Consider the following 21,866-nt stretch of genomic DNA (forward strand, 5'->3'; position numbering starts at 1 on the left):
CTTCCTCCCTCCTTTCCTTCCTTCCTCCCTTTTCTTCCTTCCTTCCTTCCTTCCCTTACTTCCTCCCTCCTCCCTTTTCTTCCTTCCTTCCTCCCTCCTTTCCTTCCTTCCTCCCTCCTTCCTTTCCCTCCTTCCTTCCTCCCTTCATCCTTTCCTTCATTCTTCCTTCCTTCCTCCCCCCTTTTCTTCCTTCCTTCCTTCCCTTACTTCCTCCCTCCTCCCTTTTCTTCCTTCCTTCCTCCCTCCTTTCCTTCCTTCCTCCCTCTCTCCTTTCCCTCCTTCCTTCCTCCCTTCATCCTTTCCTTCATTCTTCCTTCCATCTTTCCTTACTTCCTTGACTCGAGGACAACAGGAGGGTTAAATGTGTAATTCCAGCTGATTCCTTTCTATAGGATATTTTGGCAAGCAACTGAATCCTAGAAGAAGAAGCTCTTTGATTCACTGTCACACCTTTTTTTTTTTTTTTTATACATACGACCTTTCAAATACTTAACCATAAAGCACCTTGAGCCCTTGTTTAAAGGTTAAACTTTTTTTTCTTTTACATTCTTTGTAAGCAGAGACAGTCAGACCTCCAGGCTGCATACATGCAGACCTGCCCGGACGTGTCTTAACTATAATTACACTAGTGGGAGGTTTTTGCATCGGAGCATCGAACACAATCATCTCAGTCTCTGTTAGAGCAGAGGAGTCAAACTCATCTTCATTCAAGGGCCACATACAGACCAATTAGATCTCATGTGGGCCGGATCATTAAAAAGATGGAGGGAAGGAAGGAAGGAAGGAAGGAAGGAAGGAAGGAAGGAAGGAAGGAAGGAAATAAGAAGGGAAGGAAGGAAAGACAGGCAAAAGGAAGGAGGGAAGGAAGGTAGGAAGGACAGATGGGAAGAAGGACAGATGGAAGGAAGAAAGGGAGGAAGGACAGATGGAAGGAAGGAAGGTAGGAAGGACAGATGGGAGGAAGGACAGAAGGAAGAAAGGGAAGAAGGACAGATGGAAGGAAGGAAGGAAGGAAGGACAGATGGAAGGAAGGAAGGAAGGAAGGAAGGAAGGAAGGAAGAAAGGATAAAAGGAAGTAGGAAGGACAGATGGAAGGACAAAAGGAAGGAAGGAACAAAGAAAGGGTAAAAGGAAGTAGGAAGGACAGATGTAAGGAAGGACAGAAGGAAGGAAGGGAAGAAGCACAGATGGAAGGAAGGACAGATGGAAGGAAGAAAGGAAGGAAGGGAGGAAGGATGGAAGGAAGGAAGGGAATAAGAAGGGAAGGAAGGAAAGAGAGGCAAAAGGAAGGAGGGAAGAAAGGTAGGAAAGAAGGAAGTAGGAAGGACAGATGGAAGGAAGGAAATAAGAAAGGAAGGAAGGAAGGGAGGAAGGACAGATGGAAGGAAGGATAGAAGGAAGAAAGGGAGGAAGGACAGATGGAAGGAAGGATAGAAGGAAGGAAGGAAGGAAGGAAGGAAGGAAGAAAGGATAAAACGAAGTAGGCAGGACAGATGTAAGGAAGGACAGAAGGAAGAAAGGGAAGAAGGACAGATGGAAGGAAGAAAGGGAGGAAGGACAGATGGAAGGAAGGAAGGAAGGAAGGAAGGAAGAAAGGATAAAAGGAAGTAGGACGGACAGATGGAAGGACGAAAGGAAGGAAGGAACAAAGAAAGGGTAAAAGGAAGTAGGAAGGACAGATGTAAGGAAGGACAGAAGGAAGAAAGGGAAGAAGCACAGATGGAAGGAAGGACAGATGGAAGGAAGAAAGGAAGGAAGGGAGGAAGGATGGAAGGAAGGAAGGGAAGAAGGACAGATGGAAGGAAGGAAGGAACAAAGAAAGGATAAAAGGAAGTAGGAAGGACAGATGGAAGGAAGGACAGAAGGAAGAAAGGGAAGAAGCACAGATGGAAGGAAGGACAGATGGAAGGAAGAAAGGAAGGAAGGGAGGAAGGATGGAAGGAAGGAAGGAAGAAAGAAAGGATAAAAGGAAGTATTGCCGGATTGCACCCCTTGGCGGGCCGGTTCTGGCCCACGGGCCGCATGTTTGACCCCCCCTGCTTTAGAGGTTTGAGATGATGTATGAAGTCAGCTGATCGAACTTACCGGCCACTTTGGCGAGAGCGTTGATGATGTCATCAAACACTGCAAATCAAAAAGAGTAAAAAAAAAAAAAAGAAGAAGTTAAATTACATTATTATTAAATTAAATATGAAATACTGTTTAAACGTGTTTCCTTATAATTAGAATAATAAATAAAAATAATAAATGAAAAAATAAAAATAAAAAAAATAAATAAATAAATAATAAAAATAATAATAATAATAATAAATAAAAATAATACAAAATAAATAAATAATAATAAATAAAACTAATAAAAAATAATAAATAAAAATACAAAATAATAAAATAATAATAAATAAAAATAATACAAAATAATAAAATAATAATAAATAAAAATAATAAAAAATAATAAAATAATAATAAATAAAAATAATACAAAATAAGACAATAAGACAATAAGACAATAAGAATAATAAGAATAAAGAACATTAGGAGTTTAACCTTGGCCTGAAACGTCCAGCACAGATGTGTCCTTTCCTCGGTCGTCACTGAGCACGGCCTTGAAGATGCCGTGATCTTTTCTGGAGAACTGAATTTTAAAAAAAACAAAGATTATTATTTTATGACCTATGACCTATGACATGATAAGTGAAATATTCCTTCCTTCCTTCCTTCCTTCCTTCCTTCCTTCCTTTACTCCTTTCCTTCATTCATTCATTCCAAGGCTCCCCCCTTCCTGCTTTCCTTCCTTCCTTCCTTCCTTCCTTCCTTACTCCTTTCCTTCCTTCATTCCTAGGCTCCTCCTTTTCTGCTTTCCTTATTTCCTTCCTTCTGTCCTTACTACCTTCCTCTTTTCCTTCCTTCCTTCCTTAATTCCTAGGCTCCTCCCTTCCTGCTTTCATTCCTTCCTTCTTTCTCTCCTTACTTCCTTCCTCTTTTCCTTCCTTCCCTCCTCCCCTCCTTCCTTCCTTCTTTCTCTCCTTACCTCCTTCCTCTTTTCCTTCCTTCCTTCCTCCCTGCCTCCTTACTCCTTTCATTCCTTAATTCCTAGGCTCCTCCTCCCTGCTTTCCTTATTTCCTTCCATCTCTTCTTACTTCCTTCCTCTTTTCCTTCCTTCCTTCCTTCCTTCCTTACTTCCTTCCTTGCTTTATTCCTAGGCTCCTCCCTTCCTGCTTTCATTCCTTCCTTCTTTCTCTCCTTACTTCCTTCCTCTTTTCCTTCCTTCCCTCCTTCCTTCCTTCTTTCTCTCCTTACTTCCTCCCTCCCTCCCTCCCCTCCCTCCCTTCCTCCCTCCTTACTCCCTCCCTCCTTATCTAACTGTATGATGCCTTAGTGTTAGAGTGTAGTGGTTACCAGGGGGATGGGGATAGAGCAGACTCCAGACATCACGTTGGGAGGAGTCTCTGGAACGAGCTCGTCCTCTTCTTTGTACCAGTGGAAACTTGTCTCCTTCTTCACGTTCGCCACCTGTCACACACACACACGGCACGCAGGTCGGTTAGATTTATTTACAGGGTGTGTGTGTGTGTGTGTGTGTGTGTGTGTGTGTGAGAGACAGAGAGAGAGTGTGTGTGTGTGTGTGTGTGAGAGTGTGTGTGTGTGGTGTTTTTGGCTCTATAGAAGACCAGAAGAGAGCTGTAGCCAATTGTCCATTTGGTAGCATGGGAGCTGTGTGTGTGTGTGTGTGTGTGTGTGTGTGTGTGTGTGTGTGTGTGTGTGTGTGTGAGTGTGTGTATGTGTGAGTGAGTGAGTGAGTGAGTGTGTGTGTGTGAGTGTGTTTGTCTGTGAGTGTGTATGTGTGAGTGAGTGAGTGAGTGAGTGTGTGTGTGTGAGTGTGTTTGTCTGTGAGTGTGTATGTGTGAGTGAGTGTGTGTGTGTGAGTGTGTGTGTGTGTGTGTGTGTGTGTGTGTGCATGTGTGAGTGTGTGTGTGTATGTGTGTGTGTGTGTGTGAGTGAGTGAGTGAGTGAGCGAGTGAGTGAGTGTATGTGTGGGTGTGTGTGTATGTGTGTCTGTGTGTGTGTGAGTGTGTGTGTGTGTCTCTGTGTGTATGTGTGTGTGTGTGAGTGTGTGAGTGTGTGTGCGAGTGAGTGTGCGAGTGTGCATGTGTGAGTGTGTGTCTGTGTCTCTGTGTGTGAGTGAGTGTGTGTGTGTGTGAGTGTCTGTGTCTCTGTGTGTGTGTGTGTGTGTGTGTGTGTCTGTGTGTGTGTGTGTGTGTGTGTGACAGAGATCAGTCGCTCTTCCTTTGTCAATCTCACCTTGCACTCGAGCACAAGGGTGCAATCCTCAGTGACGGTGTAATACACATACTCAGAGAAATGTGGACCTAAAAAAAACCAACAGACAATAAATAAATTAGGAAATGATCAGTTCAAGCAACAAAAACTAGAAAGCACTCAGAGAACATTAATATATTTTGATATTTTTGGACAATAATGAGACACAGACGCCAGATTTGTCTCTATAAACTCTAATATGTGAATTAACTGAATACACTCTGAATCACCACTAAAGATTAACCAACTACTTCCTGGATAATGACTTCAAATGACATATCATTAAGTAGTCGTGCTCTCAGGGTTTAACCCTTTATAGGACACTCATTGAAAGGAAGGGAGGGAGGAAGGAAGGATGAAGGAAGGAAGGAAGGGAAGGAAAGGAAGGACGGAGGAAAGAAGGAAGGAAGGACGGAGGAAAGAAGGAAGGTAGGGGGAGGAAAGAAAGAGAGGAGGGAGGGAGGGAGGAAGGGAAGAAGGAAGGAAGGAAGGAAGAAGAAAGGGGGATGGAGGAAGGAAAGAAGGAAGGGAGGAGAGAAAGAGGGAGGGAGGAAGGGAAGGAAGAAGGAAGGAAGGAAGAAGAAAGGGGGATGGAGGAAGGAAAGAAGGAAGGGAGGAGAGAAAGAGGGAGGGAGGAAGGGAAGGAAGAAGGAAGGAAGGAAGGAAGAAGAAAGGGGGATGGAGGAAGGAAAGAAGGAAGGGAGGAGAGAAGGAGGGAGGGAGGAAGAACAGATGGAAGGAAGGAAAGGAAGGAAGGATGGAGGAAAGAAGGAAGGAAGGAAGGTAAGGGGAAGGACGGAGGAAAGAAGGAAGGAAGGAAGGTAAGGGGGATGACGGAGGAAAGAAGGAAGGAAGGAAGGTAAGGGGGAGGAGAGAAAGAGGGAGGGAGGAAGGGAAGGAAGGAAGGAAGAAAGGGGGATGGAGGAAGGAAAGAAGGAAGGGAGGAGAGAAGGAGGGAGGGAGGAAGAACAGATGGAAGGAAGGAAAGGAAGGACGGAAGGACGGAAGAAGGAAAGAAGGAAGGGAGGAGAGAAGGAGGGAGGGAGGACTAACCTTGCTTCCTGATGTGCTCTTTCCTCTGAAACTCGGCTTCCTTCAGAGCAGCCTTGAACACTGAAAGAGAAAAAATAAAACGTGATAAAGATTAATAAAGTTCTGTCTCTGTGCCTTTCCGTCAAATCATTTAAAGACCATCCAAAAAAAATCACAATCACGTCTTTAAATGTAATCTCTAGAATTTGTAGCTGACACACTTTTATATACATGCATGCACATTTACTTCTCTCTATGAAGGAGGAAGAAGGAAGGAAGGAAAGGAGGGAGGAAAGGAGGAAAGGAAGGAAGGAAGGACGGAGGAAAGGAAAGAAGGAAAGACGGAAGGTAGGAGGGAGGGAGGGAGGGAGGAAGGAAGGAAGGAAAAAAGGGAGGAAGGAAGGGAGGAAGAAGGAAGGTAGGAGGGAGGGAGGGAGAAAGGAAAAGAGGAAGGAAGGAAAGAAGGAAGAGAGGAATGAAATAGAAAAGGAGGGAGGAAGGAAGGAAGGAAGGAAGAAAGGAAGGAAGGAAGGAGAGGAAGGAAGGAAGGAAGGAGAGGAAGGAAGGAAGGAAGGAAGGAAGGAAGGAGAGGAAGGAAGGAAGGAAGGAAGGAAGGAAAGGAGGGAGGAAGGGAAGGAAAAAAGGGAGGAAGGAAGGGGGGAAGAAGGAAGGTAGGAGGGAGGGAGGGAGAAAGGAAAAGAGGAAGGAAGGAAAGAAGGAAGAGAGGAATGAAATAGAGAAGGAGGGAGGAAGGAGAGGAAGGAAGGAAGGAAGGAAGGAAGGAAGGAAGGAAGGAAGGAAGGAAGGAAAGAAGGAAGGTAGGAGAGATGGAGGGAGAAAGGAAAAGAAGGAAGGAAAAAAGGGAGGAAGGAAGGGAGGAAGAAGGAAGGTAGGAGAGATGGAGGGAGAAAGGAAAAGAAGGAAGGAAAAAAGGGAGGAAGGAAGGGAGGAAGAAGGAAGGTAGGAGGGAGGGAGGGAGAAAGGAAAAGAGGAAGGAAGGAAAGAAGGAAGAGAGGAATGAAATAGAGAAGGAGGGAGGAAGGAGAGGAAGGAAGGAAGGAGAGGAAGGAAGGAAGGAAGGAAGGAAGGAAAGAAGGAAGGTAGGAGAGATGGAGAGAGAAAGGAAAAGAAGGAAGGAAGGAAGGAAGGATTGGAGGAAAGAAAGAGAATAGGAGACAGGAAGAAAGGACAGATGGAAGGAAAGAAGGAAAGAAGGACAGAGGAAGGAAGGAAGGGAGGAAAGAAAGAACAGTCAAAGCAGACCCGGGAGGACGGTCTCATGACAGTAAAGTGAGAGTGAATGAAAGCTCACCGTCTCCCACCAGCACCAGGGAGGTTTGGGCCTTGGCCTTGCCGTCGTGGATCTGGACGGTGTACGTTCCCTCGTTGGCTCTGGTGAAGTGATCCACCGTCATCTCGATGATTCCTGTGGCCGCGTCATGGCTGATCTTATGGCCCTGAGGACGGAAATATAAGGAACCTATTATAGTTCTGTATATAATAAGAACAATAATATATATATAGACACTAGGGCTGTCAGCGTTAACGCGTTAATCACGATTAGATTAATGCAATCCATAACGTGTTAATTTTTTTTAATCGCATTTTAATGTTGCAAGCCTTTTTGTCCCTTCTACTCCCCCGGAGACGGCTCCTCTAGCTGTAGCGCTATGCTTTGAAGTGGCCTCCTGCAGTAAACCTACCGCGCTGATGGAAAGTAAGAGAGCTACTGGACTTTTGAACGGCTTGTTTAACTTTAAAACACTTCCAGACGCTTCAGTTGACAAGTCAAAAGTAAAATGCAACCTGTGTCAAACGGAGTTTAACTACCACCGGAGTACGTGGAGTTTGAGTTAGCACCTCCACGCTAAACACCCAGGTGCAGCCAAGCCAGCCTCAGCTCCACCAAAGGACCATTTTGGAGTGTGGGAGTCGCAGCAGAGCCGTGATTGATTCCCAGTTAAGACACTCTGGTAAGAAATGCTTTACATTATGGGCTTAAAACTGCCTTCAAATGGAAAATAACAGGATTTTAAACATGCAATTCAAAACGCCATTAATCACGATTAACTATGAAAATTCTGCGATTAATCTCGATTAAACAAGTTAATCGTTTGACAGCCCTAGTTTTTAATCTTTGTTTTTGTTTTTTTTAATCTTTACTTTGATCATAGGCCAAAAATAAGAAAGGATGAGTCAGCAAAGTCAAATATTTAAAAGTAAAACACGATGAGTCATGAGGTAATTTCACCTGAAGACTAAAAAGCTGACTGCTGTAATATTTGTTTGGGATCCTTGACAACAAGGAAACCGTATCGTCAGAGCTGGAAAAGTAAACCTGAGAGGCTGGAGGGAAACTAATCAGCATGCTGTCGCCTCAAGGTGCAAAGTTTTGAGTTGCAGCTTGAAGAATAAGTAAAGACTCAGAGTCAGTGTGAGTGTTGAAGCGTTACCTCTCCGCTGGTGACCTCCTTGTCGTTAACGATGAACCTGTAGGAAACGGACGGGGACAGTTTGTAGGCCTGCAGCCAGAAACGCACGTGACCCTTCTCCAGAACCTCGTAGTTGAGGCCGTGTTTCAGAGGAATAACTGCACAGAGACAAAAAGAAAGAATTAGATCCGGAGGAGAAAAGTGTTAATTTAACCCTCGTGTCGTCCTCCCGGGTCAAATTGACCTCGTCTTATTCTTCTTTCCTCCCTTCCTCCCTTCCTTCCTTCCTTCCTTCCGTCTGCACTTCCTCCATCCCCCTTTCTTCCCTCCTTCTTTCCTTCACTCCTTCCTCCCTCCTTTCCTTCCTTCTTCCTTCTTTCCTTTCCTTGCTTCCTTCCTCCCTCCTTTCCTTGCCTCCCTCCTTTCCTTCCTTCTTTCCTCCCTCCCTCCTTCTCTCTTTCTTTCCTCTGTCCTTCTTTCCTACTGTACCTTTCTTCCTTCCTTCTTTCCTTTCCTCCCTTCTTCCTTCCCTCCTTCCTTCCTCACTCCTTCCTCCCTCCTTTCCTTCCTTCTTTCCTTTCCTTCCTTCCTTCCTCCCTCCTTTCCTTGCCTCCCTCCTTTCCTTGCTTCCTTCCTCCCTCCTTTCCTTCCTTATTCCCTCCTTTCCTTCCTTCTTTCCTCCCTCCCTCCTTCTCTCTTTCTTTCCTACTGTACCTTTCTTCCTTCCTCCCTCCCTCCCTCCCTCCCTCTCTCCCTCCCTCCTTCCCTCCCTCCCTCCCTTCCTTCCTTGACTCGAGTCGAGGACAACAGGAGGGTTAACAGATATAATGAATCTGCTGCAGATTGACGGGACTCACCTGGATGTCTGATGGCGTGGCTGAGCTCCAGCATGGTGTTCAGAGCTGCACCACAAAGAAAACCAACATGAGCAACAACATTTAGGTCTTATAAGTAAAGCTGGCTCAAACATATACGGTTCAGTGATGGGTTTGTTTGTGTCCATGTGGTTTAGTTTAAATTTAAAGGGTTAAAATGTGAAAATAAACGTATGAATAACTTGCACACATTCTTTTTTCGTGGACTGAGCATCAAATTTCGGCTTTTAATCCATTTAGAGAGAATATACTAGAGGATTATGGTAAAAATGTCTAAGTGGTGTAACCATAAAAACTTTGTACCAAATAATTGAACGTTGCTTAAAAACAGTAAATAGTCAATAAAACACCATATCAACTAGTTTGGCATGATCTTACATTATAACTTTTATATTAAATAAAGCTAATGGAATACTATTGTTCTAAATATTACATTTAATCTGGGTAACCATGGAGACCAGGAAACATTTACATTTTTGTGGTTACACCATTTGACATTTTCAGGAGCATCCACTTTTAGCATGTTTTTTTACATAATGTTTTTAGGATATGTTCTGCTCAATATTGACAGAATGCTTTAAAATGTTTATTTTCATTCATGTCAATCTTGAAAAATGAAGTCATTATTAGTATAAGTCCACTTAAATACACTGTAGGTGGATAAAATATTTAATATCTATCATTTTTTTGTGGTTACACCATTTGACATTTCAGCAGCATTCAGTCTTACTTCTAATACAAAATGGTGCAAATGTCATTTCAAATTATATAAAACCAACACAAATACTAAAGGTACATTTTAACAAACCTGATGCTGCTTTTAAAACTATTTTTTAAGATATTTTTGAATTGTTCATCTTGCTAACCCTTATATTAGTGACTGACTCATAAACTACATGACGTACCGTCCTCAGTCAGCGTGTGGCTGCCAGAGACTCCGTCGGTGTCGGTGACGACCACAGAGTATTTTCCCAAATCATCTTTATCAGGGTGGGTGAAAGTCAGTCTGGAGCTGGAGAGAAACACACATTAAAAATTAATTTATCATGTTTTTGTCTTTTTGTCGACTTGAGGCTCCACAGTGTGACATTCTTGTGTTTCTTTTTACTCTTTTATAACATTCAACATTTTGTGAAGGAATAAATAAATGGAAAGGAGGGAAGAAGGATGGAAGGGAGGAAGAAAGAAGGAGGAAAGAAGGAGGAAAGAAGGAGGGAAGGAAGGAAGGAAGGAAGGAAGGTAGGAGGGAGGGAAGGAAGGAAGAACGGACAAAAGAAGGATGGAAGGTAGGAGGGAGGGAGGAAAGAAGGAAGGGAGGAAGAAGGAAGGAAAGGAGGGAGGGAGGAAGGATGCAAGGGAGGAAGAAGGAAGGAAGGAAAAGAGGGAGGGAGGAAGGATGGAAGGGAGGAAGAAGGAAGGAAAGGAGGGAGGGAGGAAGGAGGAAGGGAGGGAAGGAGGGAGGAAGGATGGAAGGGAGGAAGGAAGGACGGACGGACGAAGGAAGGTAGGAGGGAGGGAGGAAAGAAGAAGGAAAGGAGGAAAGGAGGGAGGAAAGGAGGGAGGAAAGGAGGGGGGAAGGAAGGTAGGAAGGACGGACGGACGAAGGAAGGGAGGAAGGGAGGAAAGGAGGGAGGAAGGAAGGAACAGTCAAAACAGACGGGTGAATTTGACCCGGGAGGATGACTTTGTGACATTCTTTTTACTCTTTTTCACATTTTGTGAAGGAATAAATAAATGAACAAGTGATTTTCGAAGTGTTAATTATTATAATTACAAATCAAATCTTTCTTGAACGCACATCGACTGATTTACAAGCAAAGTTTGGGCAGTTAAGAAAGTCTGTTGAATCCGACAAACCTCACAGAAAAGTCTTTTAGTGTTTCAGGAGAAGAATATGAAAAAGTTCTTGCATGAGCCCGAAGTGTCAAATATTTGTGAAGACTAAAAACTGGAAATAGTCAAACATGATTTTTTCCGTTCAGACGTGCTGACAGAGATCAAACAGGAAGTGGCCTGAAGGTGAATCACACTGTTTGCTTTGTGGTGTTAATAAGTGCGTCTGTGCGGAAGAATAGTTCATTATTTCAAGTCAAAGTCAAATAAAAGGCTGAGTTCATGATGTGTTGAAGGTAGGGCTGATTAATGCAATCCATAACGCTTTAATTTTTTTTTAAATTGCATTTTAATGTTGCAAGCCTTTTTGTCCCTTCTGCTCCCCCGTAGACGGCTCCTCTAGCTGTAGCGCTATGCTTTGAAGTGGCCTCCTGCAGTAAACCTACCGCGCTGATGGAAAGTAAGAGAGCTACTGGACTTTTGAACGGCTTGTTTAACTTTATCCCTCGTGTCGTCCTCCCGGGTCAAATTGACCCCGTCTTATTCTTCTTTCCTCCCTTCCTTCCTTCCGTCTGTACTTCCTCCATCCCCCTTTCTTCCCTCCTTCTTTCCTTCCTCCCTCCCTCCTTCTTTCCTCCGTCCTTCTTTCCTTCCTTCCTCCCTCCTTCTTTCCTTCCCTCCTCTTTTCCTTTCTCCCTCCCTCCTACCTTCTCCTTCCTCCCTTCCTTCTTCCTTTCCTCCCTTCCTTCCTTCCTCCCTCCTTTCCTTCCTTTTTCCTTCCTCCCTTCCTCCCGCCTTTCCTTCCTTCTTACCTTTCCTTTCCTCCCTTCCTCCCTCCCTCCTTCCCTTCCTTTTTCCTTCCTCCTTTCCTTCCTTCTTTTCTTTCCTTTCCTCCCTTCCTCCCTCCTTTCCTCCCTTCCTCCCTCCTTTCCTCCCTCCTTTCCTTCCTTCCTCCCTCCATTCCTTCCTTTCTTGACTCAAGGACAACAGGAGGGTTAAAACACTTCCAGACGCTTCAGTTGACAAGTCAAAAGTAAAATGCAACCTGTGTCAAACGGAGTTTAACTACCACCGGAGTACGTGGAGTTTGAGTTAGCACCTCCACGCTAAACACCCAGGTGCAGCCAAGCCAGCCTCAGCTCCACCAAAGGACCATTTTGGAGTGTGGGAGTCGCAGCAGAGCCGTGATTGATTCCCAGTTAAGACACTCTGGTAAGAAATGCTTTACATTATGGGCTTAAAACTGCCTTCAAATGGAAAATAACAGGATTTTAAACACGCAATTCAAAACGCGATTAATCGCGATTAACTGTGGAAATTCTGCGATTAATCTCGATTAAAAAAATTAATCGTTGGACAGCCCTAGTTGAAGGTGTAACAGACAGTATAACAGCGAGCTTACTGTTTGCCCTCTCCTGTGACTGAGACCCTGGGACACTCGCCGATGGGTTTGTAGTTCTTGGACCAAACGAACTTGGAGCTCTCGCAGATCTCGCAGGCCTCCAGAGACAGGTAGATGTCTCCGGTCTCCTCGTCCACACCGGCCACAATCTCCTGGGTGCCTGCGGACATTAATAACCAATCGAGTGTGAAAAAACTGGAATAAATAACTTCTGTCTTCAGTTTAAGTCTTTGTTCTAGGACAGGGGTGTCAAACATGCGGCCCGTGGGCCAGAACTGGCCCGCTGAGGGGAGCAATCCTGCCCACTTTCCTTCATGTGTTCTTTTCCTTCCTTCCATCTGTCCTTCCTTCCTTCCTTTTTTCCTCCCTACCTTTCTTTTTTCCTTTTTTTGTTCCTTCCTTCCTTCCTTCCTCCCTTCTGTCCTTCCAACCTTCCTTCCTTCCTTCTTTCTGTCCTTCCAACCTTCCTTCCTTCTGTCCTTCCTTCCTCCTGTCCTTCCTTAATTTCTTTCTTCCTCCCTTCCTTCCTTCTCTCTGTCTGTCTGTCCTACCTGACTTCCCCACCTGTCTTCCCTCCTTCGTTTTGCCTCTCTTTCCTTCTTTCCCTTCTTCTTTCCTTCCTTTCTTCCTTCTTTCCTTCCATCTTTTTAACGATCTGGCCCACATGAGATCAAATTGGTCTGTATGTGGCCCTTTAATGAACATGAGTTTGACACCCCTGTTCTAGGACAACTTTTCCCAAAATGTTCAATTAGATTCAGAGCTCCTCTCTGTTGGAATGATTTACTACAGTAGATCATATTAGAGATTCCACCAGTATAAAACCATTTAAGAAATTAACAATACTCTTCTTTATGGTCCAATTAAGAACTGCAACATCATAACTGTGCTCACTATCATATTCCATAATCGGTTAATTGTCATTTTTCTTGTTACACTTATAACACTTTAGTTGGTTGGTTAAGTTGTTGTTACCTGGCAGAGCTTTGGCACAGACCGGCTCGGACAAACAAAGAGACTAGACCAGAGGTGTCTAACTCATTTTCATTCAAGGGCCACATACAAACCAATTTGATCTGATGTGGGCCGGATCATTAAAAAGATGGAAGGAAGGAAGGAAGGAAGGAAGGAAGGAAGAAAAGAAGAAGGGAAGGAAGGAAGGAAAGACAGGCAAAAGGACGGACAGACCGACGGAAGGAAGGAAAGAAAGAAAGAAAGAAAGCAGGAAGGAAGGAAGGAAGGACAAAGAGAATGTAGGAAGGACAGATGGAAGGAAGGACAGAAGGAAGGAAGGAAGGAAGGAAGGAAAGAAGAAGGGAAGGAAGGAAGGAAAGACAGGCAAAAGGACGGACAGACCGACGGAAGGAAGGAAAGAAAGAAAGAAGGAAGGAAGGAAGGAAGGAAAAAGAGAATGTAGGAAGGACAGATGGAAGGAAGGACAGAAGGAAGGAAGGAAGGAAGGAAGGAAGGAAGGAAAAACACTTATAACACCTTCGTTGGTTGGTTAAGTCGTTGTTACCTGGCAGAGCTTTGGCACAGACCGGCTCGGACACCTGAGAAGCTTTTCCAACACCGTTTCCATTCACTGCACGAACTTTGAAGACGTAGGACTGACCTTCCTCCAGATGTTTCACCTGCAGGAAACCATAGAAACATCCTCACATGTATGCAGTGACGAGACGACGGAGGAACAGGTTAACCCTCCTGTTGTCCTCGAGTCAAGGAAGGAAAGGAGGGAGGGAGGAAGGATGGAAGGGAGGAAGGAACGGAGGGAGGGAAGGATGGAAGGGAGGAAGAAGGAAGGAAGGAAAGGAGGGAGGGAGGAAGGATGGATGGGAGGAAGAAGGAAGGAAAGGAGAGGAAGGGAGGAAGGTAGGAAGGACGGACGAAGGAAGGTAGGAAGGAAGGTAGGAGGGAGGGAGGGAGGAAAGAAGGAAAGAGGGAGGAAGGAAGGAAGGATGGAAGGGAGGAAGAAGGAAGGAAAGAAAGGAGGGAGGAAGGATGGAAGAGAGGAAGAAAGAAGGAGGGAGGAAGGAAGGAAGGATGGAAGGGAGGAAGAAAGAAGGAGGGAGGAAGGAAGGAAGGATGCAAGGGAGGAAGAAGGAAGGAAAGGAGGGGAGGAAAGAAAGAAGGAAGGAAGGAAGGACAGACAAAAGAAGGAAGGAAGGAAGATAGGAGGAAGGAAAGGAAGGGAGGAAGGGTTTCTCACATGAAGGTAACGATGGTTCACAGCTTCTTCAGTCAGGGACACAAACTCCTTTGAGCCCTTTTTGGCCATTTCCACCAAATATCCGGTGACCGCGCTCCCTCCGGTGTAGACGGGAGCTTTCCACAGGAGGACCAGGGAGTGACCTCTGACCTCACTGAAGCTCAGGTCATAAGCTGGACCTGAAAAAATAAAACACACATGAGCAAGAACAAAGAGACTAGAGAGTTTGATTGTTTAATGTGGTCAGTTATATGCAAGTTTAAAGAGAATAAAGAGATAATTATGTTACATTATAGTCACAACAGCTTCAGTTTGTCATATTATTCTTTATCTTACGAATAAAGTTTGACATGGGGAGGAATCTACCGTAGGCTTTAGAGCAGGGGCGTCACACTCATTTTAGTTCAGGGGCAACATAAAAGCCAATTTGATCTCATGTTGGCAGGATCAATAAAAACACTGCATAATGGGGGGTAGGTGGGTAGAGCACCTGCCCCATGTGTTGAGGCTACAGTCCTCACTGCAGGCAACCCCAGTTCGAATCCCGCACTGAGCGGTCCTATCCTGCATGTCATTGGCCCCTTCTCTGCCTCCCATTTCCTGTCTCTCTCTACTAACCTGTAAAATAAAGGCAAAAAGCCCCCCCCCCCCCCAAAAAAAAAAAAAAATTATAACTTTACTATAATAAACCAACTGTTTACAAAACAAATGAGATGAAAGAAAGAAAGAAAGAAAGGTGATTGCAGTCTTTTTGCACAGAAGCTGCTGATGTTTAATATATAAATGTTTTAAATATGATCACAATATTCATTCATTGTTTTTTCTTTTTTCAGAGAATTGTTGGAAGTACTTTTCTGCAATTTTAGAGTTTTTAAAAGCCAAATACTGCAACCGAATCGGTTATTGTTCAACTACAATATGTGCATATATTGTTCTAATACAGCAGCTTCTATATGAATAATTAAATGAACTTACTTAATGCAGATTTTAGAGCTTTAATCATTTGCTATTGTTTGGAAAATGTGGTAATTTACATTTGTGGTAATGACACATTTATTAGAAGTAAATAAGTATTCTGCTGAATTTGACTCTCAGTAAAATTAGGAAAAACCCTCCCAGGTAGTCATATCACATCAGAGAACGAGCCACTTTCTTTCTCTCTATATCGGAGACTAAGTGATAATAATGACGCTCTAACAGCACCCATCTCTCTTTATTATCCATCCATCCATCCATCTATCCATCTATCTATCTTTTCAAGTGATAACCCATCTGTCTTATTCCTTTCAGTGACGTTTAATGACTATCAGTAGGGTCTTTAGTGTCTTTAGTGTCTTTAGTGTCTTACACATGTTGGACTGTGGAGGACAGTATTTCTACTTCCATGTATGTTGAGTGTGTGTTACAATAAACATGATTCTGATTCAGGAAACTTTAAAATGAGACATGAATGGTTGATGTTGGTCGTACCGGGCTCTTCCATGGTCCAAGCTTCACACTTCATAGCAGCGCTGGGAACAGAGGCCACGCCCACACCGGCGATGTTAGCGGCCTGGACCTTGAACTCGTAGAAGGATCCCTCCGTCAGATGTTCAACCTGTGAGGAGATAATCAGACACAATCATTCACACCAGGAAGTTCCTTATATATTCTACTTCCTGTCTATCAAATGAAAGAATGAAAGAATGAAAGAATGAAAGGATGAAAGGATGGTAACTTCCAGATTTACAGATTTATAAATCACCTTTAATTTCTTAACTCTTACGTACTGATCTTGTCAAATTAGACCCTAGAGCAGGGGAGTCAAACTCATCTTCATTCAAGGGCCACATACAGACCAATTTGATCTCATGTGGGCCGGATTATTAAAAAGATGGAAGGAGAGATGGAAGGAAGGGAAAAAGAAAGAAAGGGAGGAAGGACAGATGGAAGGAAGGAAGAAAGAAAGGGAGGAAGGAAGGAAAACAAGACAGGAAGGAAAGATGGAAGAAAGGAAGGAAGGAAGGAAGGAAAACAAGACAGGAAGGACAGATGGAAGAAAGTAAGGAAGGAAGGAAGGAAAAAAGAAAGAAAGAAAGGGAGGAAGGACAGAAGGAAGGAAGGAAGGGCAGATGGAAGGGAGGAAGGAAGGAAAAAAGAAAGAAAGAAAGAAAGAAAGGGAAGAAGGACAGATGGAAGGAAGGAAAGAAGGAAAAAAGAAAGAAAGAAAGGGAAGAAGGACAGATGGAAGAAAGGGAGGAAGGGAGGAATGACAGATGGAAGGAAGGAAAACAGATACCGAACAGATGTTCAACCTGAGAGGTGATAATCAGACACAATCATTCACACCAGGAAGTTCTTTTATATTCTACTTCCTGTCTGGTTTCCTCGATGCCACTCACGGTGCAGGTTCTCTCATGGAAGCCGGTCTGGTTGACTTCCTTCCAGATCAGGTTGTCAGCGTTACGCCGGTCCACGTAGTACGCCTTGATCTTGGAGCCGCCGCAGTGTTTGGGACTCTTCCAGGCCAGAGTCATGGAGGAGCCGTCGCAGCTCAGCATGGTGATGCCGTGAGGGGGGCTCGGAGTCGCTGGATCACACAGAGGGTCATATTTACACACACGGTAACTTTTACATTCAGACACTCACACAGCTGGAAAAGTACGGAAGCGTGTTGCATTCACTTGACAAAAAAAATCAGGTTTTTCTGAGTGATTTATTTTTTGTTTTTCGAGGTAATTTCTCTCTTTTGACTGTTCCTTATTTCCTTCCTTCTTCCCTCTTCCTTTAATTTTTCCTTCCTTCCATCCTTCCTTCCTTCCTCCCTCCCTCCTTACGCCTTTCTTTCCTTCTTGCCTTCTTTCCTTCCTTCCTCCCTCCCTCCTTACTCCTTTCCTTCCTTCCTTCCCTCCTTACTCCTTTCCTTCCTTCCTTCCTCCCTTCTTTCTCTCCTTGCTTCCTTCCTTCCTTCCTCCCTTCTCTCCTAAATTCATTCCTCTTCTCATCCTTACTCCTTTCCTTCCTTCCTTCCTTCCTCCTTTCTTTCCTTCTTGCCTTCCTTCCTTCCTCCCTTCCTTCTCTCCTAAATTCCTTCCTCTTCTCATCCTTACTCCTTTCCTTCCTTCCTTCCTTCTTTCTCTCCTTGCTTCCTTCTTCTTTTCCTCCTTACTCCTTTCCTTCTTTGATTCGAGGACAACAGGAGGGTTAATCAAGTTTTACTTTGATCTGGGTTTAAGACACTGGGAGATTATCCTGTCTTTAACTCATATAAATGATATATTACTATTATTATATATCTTTCTCCCTCTTTGCCTTTTCTCTCTCTAATTGCATATATTGGTCAAAAGACAAAAGTCCCACCAAAAAGCTCAGAAACATATGGGCATATGTGCGGAGCAGGAGTCATCATAGATGGGAGTCACTTGCAGGTTGGATGTTCTCGTGAGATTTCAAAGTATCTCGATAATTCAGAGAAAAATAATTACCCCAAAAACCAAAAACCAGGGAAAAAAATAGCCAGAAAAACAGACCAAAAAATAAATGACTCAGAAAAACCCGATTTTTTTATTTTAATACGCTTCCATAGGAAAAATAATGTTTAATTAGGAAAATAACTGTGTTGGATGATTTGGACTGCATAAGCACTTCATGCATTAGTGTTTTAAAGCTCTTCATATACGACCTACTGCCGTCACCACAGTGGACTCATAAAACCAGAACTTAGTGCCTGTGCTGCTGAGTAACTTTACTTTGAAGTTTTGTGAAGCAGGAAGTGATCAGTCTTATTACTACTGTGTACAGTGACATTTATAATATGCAGTGAAAAAAGCAAAGTGAGAGTGGAAAGTGGGAACAGTGTGTGGAAGTAAAGTGGGATAATAAAAAGAAAAGCCCTTTAACCCTCGTGTTGTCCCCCCGGGTCAAATTGACCCCATCGTATTCTTCTTTCCTGCCTTCCCTTCTTCCGTCTGTACTTCCTCCATCCCCCTTTCTTCCCTCCTTCTTTCCTCCTTCCTTTCATTCCTTCTTCCTTCTTTCCTTCCTCCCTCCCTCCTTTCATTCCTTCTTCCTTCTTTCCTTCCTCCCTCCTCTCCTTCCTTATTCCTTCCTCCCTCCCTCCTTCTCTCTTTCTTTCCTCTGTCCTTCCTTCTTTCCTTTCCTCCCTTCTTCCTTCCCTCCTTCCTTCCTCCTTTCCTTCCTTCTTTTCCTTTCCTTCCCTCCTTCCTTCCTCCCTCCTTTCCATCCCTCTTAACTTCCCTCCCTTCCTTCCTTCCTCCCTCCTTTCCTTCCTTCTTCCTTCCTCCCTCCTTTCCTTCCTTCTCTCCTTCCTTCCTCCCTCCTTTCCATCCCTCTTAACTTTCCTCCCTTCCTTCCTTCCTTCCTCCCTCCTTTCCTTCCTTCTTCCTTCCTTCCTTGACTTGAGGACAACAGGAGGGTTAATCAACCCTGCGTCTGATGTAATACATACCATACTGAAACCCCCCACCTGGACAGAACAATGGAATAAACCATAAAGAAAATCAAACGAAAGAATGAAAGAATGAAAGGATGAAAGAATGGTAACTTCCAGATTTACAGATTTATAAATCACCTTTTCTTAACTCTTACGTACTGATCTTGTCAAATTAGACCCTTTTTTTTTGTAACATTATTTTATAGAAGTAAAACCACGCTGAATCTGGAATTTTATGTTTTGTAAGCTCTCCTCTCGTTCCAGAGTCACTTCCTGTCCCTCATGTGGTGTCCGCCCCCCCCCCCCCCTCCCGTTTTTAAATCACATCTTAAAACACATTTTTATTCTTTGGCTGTTAACTCGGTATGAGAGTTGTGTTTTCTGTCTGTTACACCAGTTTTTGATTCCATTTGCACCCCCCCCCCCCCCCACAATGTATTTAGTCTGCGTCTCCCCTGGTCCTTGTGTTGGTTCGTCTTCGTTCCATGGTAAGTTTCAGCATTTCAGCAGTTTGAGTAAAGAGACTTGGAGATAGAAAACTGCCCGTCTCTGATTCATGCTATTGAGTCCTCACCTTGTGCTTTTCTCACTTCACGTAAAATACTTCTTACAAAATGTGAGTCTATTATAAATGTGCCGTTGCTATTATTATTAGTATTTTCTTTATTTTTTTATTATTTTTTTTAATTGTTTTTAATTATTATAATTATTATTTTTATTTTTTAAATTATTATTATTTGTATTTTTTAAAATTATTATTATTATTATTATTATTATCATTATTTTTATTTATTTATTTATGTATTCAATTCCCTATTATATCATTATTAAATTATCTACTTATTTTTTATTTATATATTTTTTATTTCTAATGTTACTGTTATCATTTCCTAATCATTCATCTATTACCGTCTCATATTATTATATATACATTTTTCGATAGTACTTTATTATAAGTTGATATATTTTACAGTTATCTTACCTGTAACTCAATAAAAATTAAGTTTAAAAAAAATGTATAATTTAAAAGTGGCGTGTCCCTTACCGAGGGCCGGCTCGGCGGTGATGGGAGTGGACTCCTGAGACTCGTCGCTGAGGCCGAACACGTTGACGGCTTGGACACGGAAGGCGTACGTCTCCCCCATCGTCAGACCGTGGACCACAAACCTGGAACACACTCAGGTTTTACTTCAAATCAATCAAATGTTCCTTCTTCCTCCCTTCCTTCCTTCATCCTTTCCTTCCTCCTCCCTCCCTTCCTTCCTTCCTTCTTTCCTTCTTTCTCCCTTCCTTTCTCTTCTCTCCCTTCCTTCTTCCTCCCTTCCTTTCTCCTTTCCTTCCACCTCTCTCCCTTCCTTCCTTCCTTCCTTGTTTTTCCCTTTCTTCCTTCTTCCTCCCTCCTTCCTTCTGCCTCCCTTCCTCCTCCCTTCCTTCCTTCTTCCTCCCTTTCTTCCTTGCTTTCCTCCTTTCCTTCCTTCTTCCTCCCTTCCTTCCCTCCTCCCTCTTTCATTCCTTCTTCCTCCCTCCCTCCCTCCTCCCTTCCATCCATCCTTCTTCCTCCCTCCCTCCCTTCCTTCCTCCCTTCCTTCCTTCTTCCTCCCTTCCTTCTTCCTCCCGTCCATCGTTCCTTGTTTCTCCCTTCCTTCCTTCTTTCTTCCTCCTTTCCTTCCTTCTCTCCCTTCCTTCCATCCTTCCTTCCTCCATTCCTTCCTTCTCTCTCCCTTCCTTCCATCCTTCCTTGTTTCTCCCTTTCTTCCTTCCCTTCCTCCTCTCTCCCTTCCTTTCTTCCTTCCTTTCTCCTTTCCTTCCTCCTCTCTCTCTTACTTCCTTCCTTCCTCCCTTCTTTCCTTTCTCCTTTCATTCCTTCTTCCTCCCTCCCTCCTTTCTCCTTTCCTTCCTCCTCTCTCTCTTACTTCCTTCCTTCCTCCCTTCTTTCCTTTCTCCTTTCATTCCTTCTTCCTCCCTCCCTTCCTTCCTCCTTTCCTTCCTTGTTTCTCCCTTTCTTCCTTACTTTCTCCTTTCCTTCTTCCTCCCTTCCTTCCTCCTCTCTCCCTTCCTTCCATCCTTCCTTTCCTTCCACCTTTCCTTCCTTGTTTCTCCCTTTCTTCTTCCTTTCCTTCCTCCTTTCCTTCCTTGTTTCTCCTTTCTTCCTTCCTTCCTTCCTTTCTCCTTTCCTCCCTCCTCTCTCCTCTCTCCCTTCCTTCCTCCTCCCTTCCTCCCTTCCTTCCTTGTCTTGAGGATACCAGGAGGGTTAATGAGCCTTCTCCGACCTCCTCTGAGACTCTTACCTGTTGTGTTTGAAGGGTTTATTGTTGCAGGGGAACCAGTCCTTGGATCCGACCACACGGCCGTCGATGTAGTAGCCCACCAGGTTGTTGGGGTGTTTGGGAGGGTCCCACTGCACGAACACGGAGGACTTAGTGTTCCTGGTGGCGACGACCTGGCCGGGAGCGGAGGGGGCGCCTGGTCACGGGGGAGAGAGAGAAACTGATATTAAATCACTAATTAATGATATTATCTATTTATTTATTTATTATTAACAAATGATCTTTATCCTGCAATGTTTCTAAATGTTCTGAAGGAGTTACACTGTAAAAAACTAGACCGTAAAAACAACATTCAGCATTTAAATAAAGAAACATACAGTAGATACAATAATAGATATATATATAATTAAGCCTTTTTTGATATGAGAAACATTCAGAAGTAATATTGTCTTTTAACCCTCCTGTTGTCCATGAGTCAAGGAAGGAAGGGAAGGAGGGAAGGAAAGGAGGGAGGAAAGAAAGAAAGAGAGAAGGAGGGAAGGAAGGAAAGGAAGGAAGGAAGAAGGAAGGAGGAAAGAAGGAAAAGAGGAAGGAAGGAGGGAGGAAGGAAAGGAGGGAGGGAAGAAAGAAAGGAAGGAAGGAAGAAGGAAGGAAGGTGGGAGGGAAGAAAGAAAGAGAGAAGGAGGGAAGGAAGGAAGAAGGAAGGAAAGGAGGGAGGAAGGAAAGGAGGGAGAAAAGAAGGAAGGAAGGAAGGAAGGGAGGAAGGAAGGAAGGAAGGAAGGAAGGAAGGAAGGAAGGAAGGAAGGAAGGAAGGAAGGAAAAGTCAAAACAGACGGGGTCAATTTGATCCGGGAGGACGACAGGAAGGTTAATAGAAGTAAATGTAACATTGGTTTAACTGTAGCTGCTGTTTTAAATAGTAGATTCATCATTTTGTAAATACTGTAAACTTATAATTCACATTAAAACTTCTCAGACATCATAAAATTAAAAAAAATAATTGACACAAAATATACAGAAATATATTATTTTATCCAAGAGATATGAAAAGATACGGTCTACTCCA

At 43.6% G+C, this 21,866-nt stretch overlaps 1 protein-coding gene across 1 annotated transcript in view; it reads right to left on the reverse strand.

Annotated features, from left to right (window-relative positions):
• The window catches only part of myom2a (myomesin 2a), a 62,066-nt gene that overhangs the window by 12,566 nt on the left and 27,634 nt on the right, over positions 1 to 21,866 (reverse strand). The window contains 16 exon segments of the mRNA XM_053340987.1: positions 2,086 to 2,124; positions 2,545 to 2,632; positions 3,398 to 3,511; positions 4,301 to 4,368; positions 5,372 to 5,431; positions 6,663 to 6,807; positions 7,804 to 7,940; positions 8,640 to 8,684; positions 9,563 to 9,669; positions 11,893 to 12,052; positions 13,412 to 13,526; positions 14,102 to 14,280; positions 15,572 to 15,698; positions 16,483 to 16,670; positions 19,579 to 19,700; positions 20,822 to 21,020. Of these exon segments, the coding sequence (XP_053196962.1) occupies positions 2,086 to 2,124; positions 2,545 to 2,632; positions 3,398 to 3,511; positions 4,301 to 4,368; positions 5,372 to 5,431; positions 6,663 to 6,807; positions 7,804 to 7,940; positions 8,640 to 8,684; positions 9,563 to 9,669; positions 11,893 to 12,052; positions 13,412 to 13,526; positions 14,102 to 14,280; positions 15,572 to 15,698; positions 16,483 to 16,670; positions 19,579 to 19,700; positions 20,822 to 21,020 (1,893 nt within the window).

Source organism: Scomber japonicus, chromosome 2 (assembly GCF_027409825.1).
Source record: "Scomber japonicus isolate fScoJap1 chromosome 2, fScoJap1.pri, whole genome shotgun sequence".
NCBI lineage: Eukaryota > Metazoa > Chordata > Actinopteri > Scombriformes > Scombridae > Scomber > Scomber japonicus.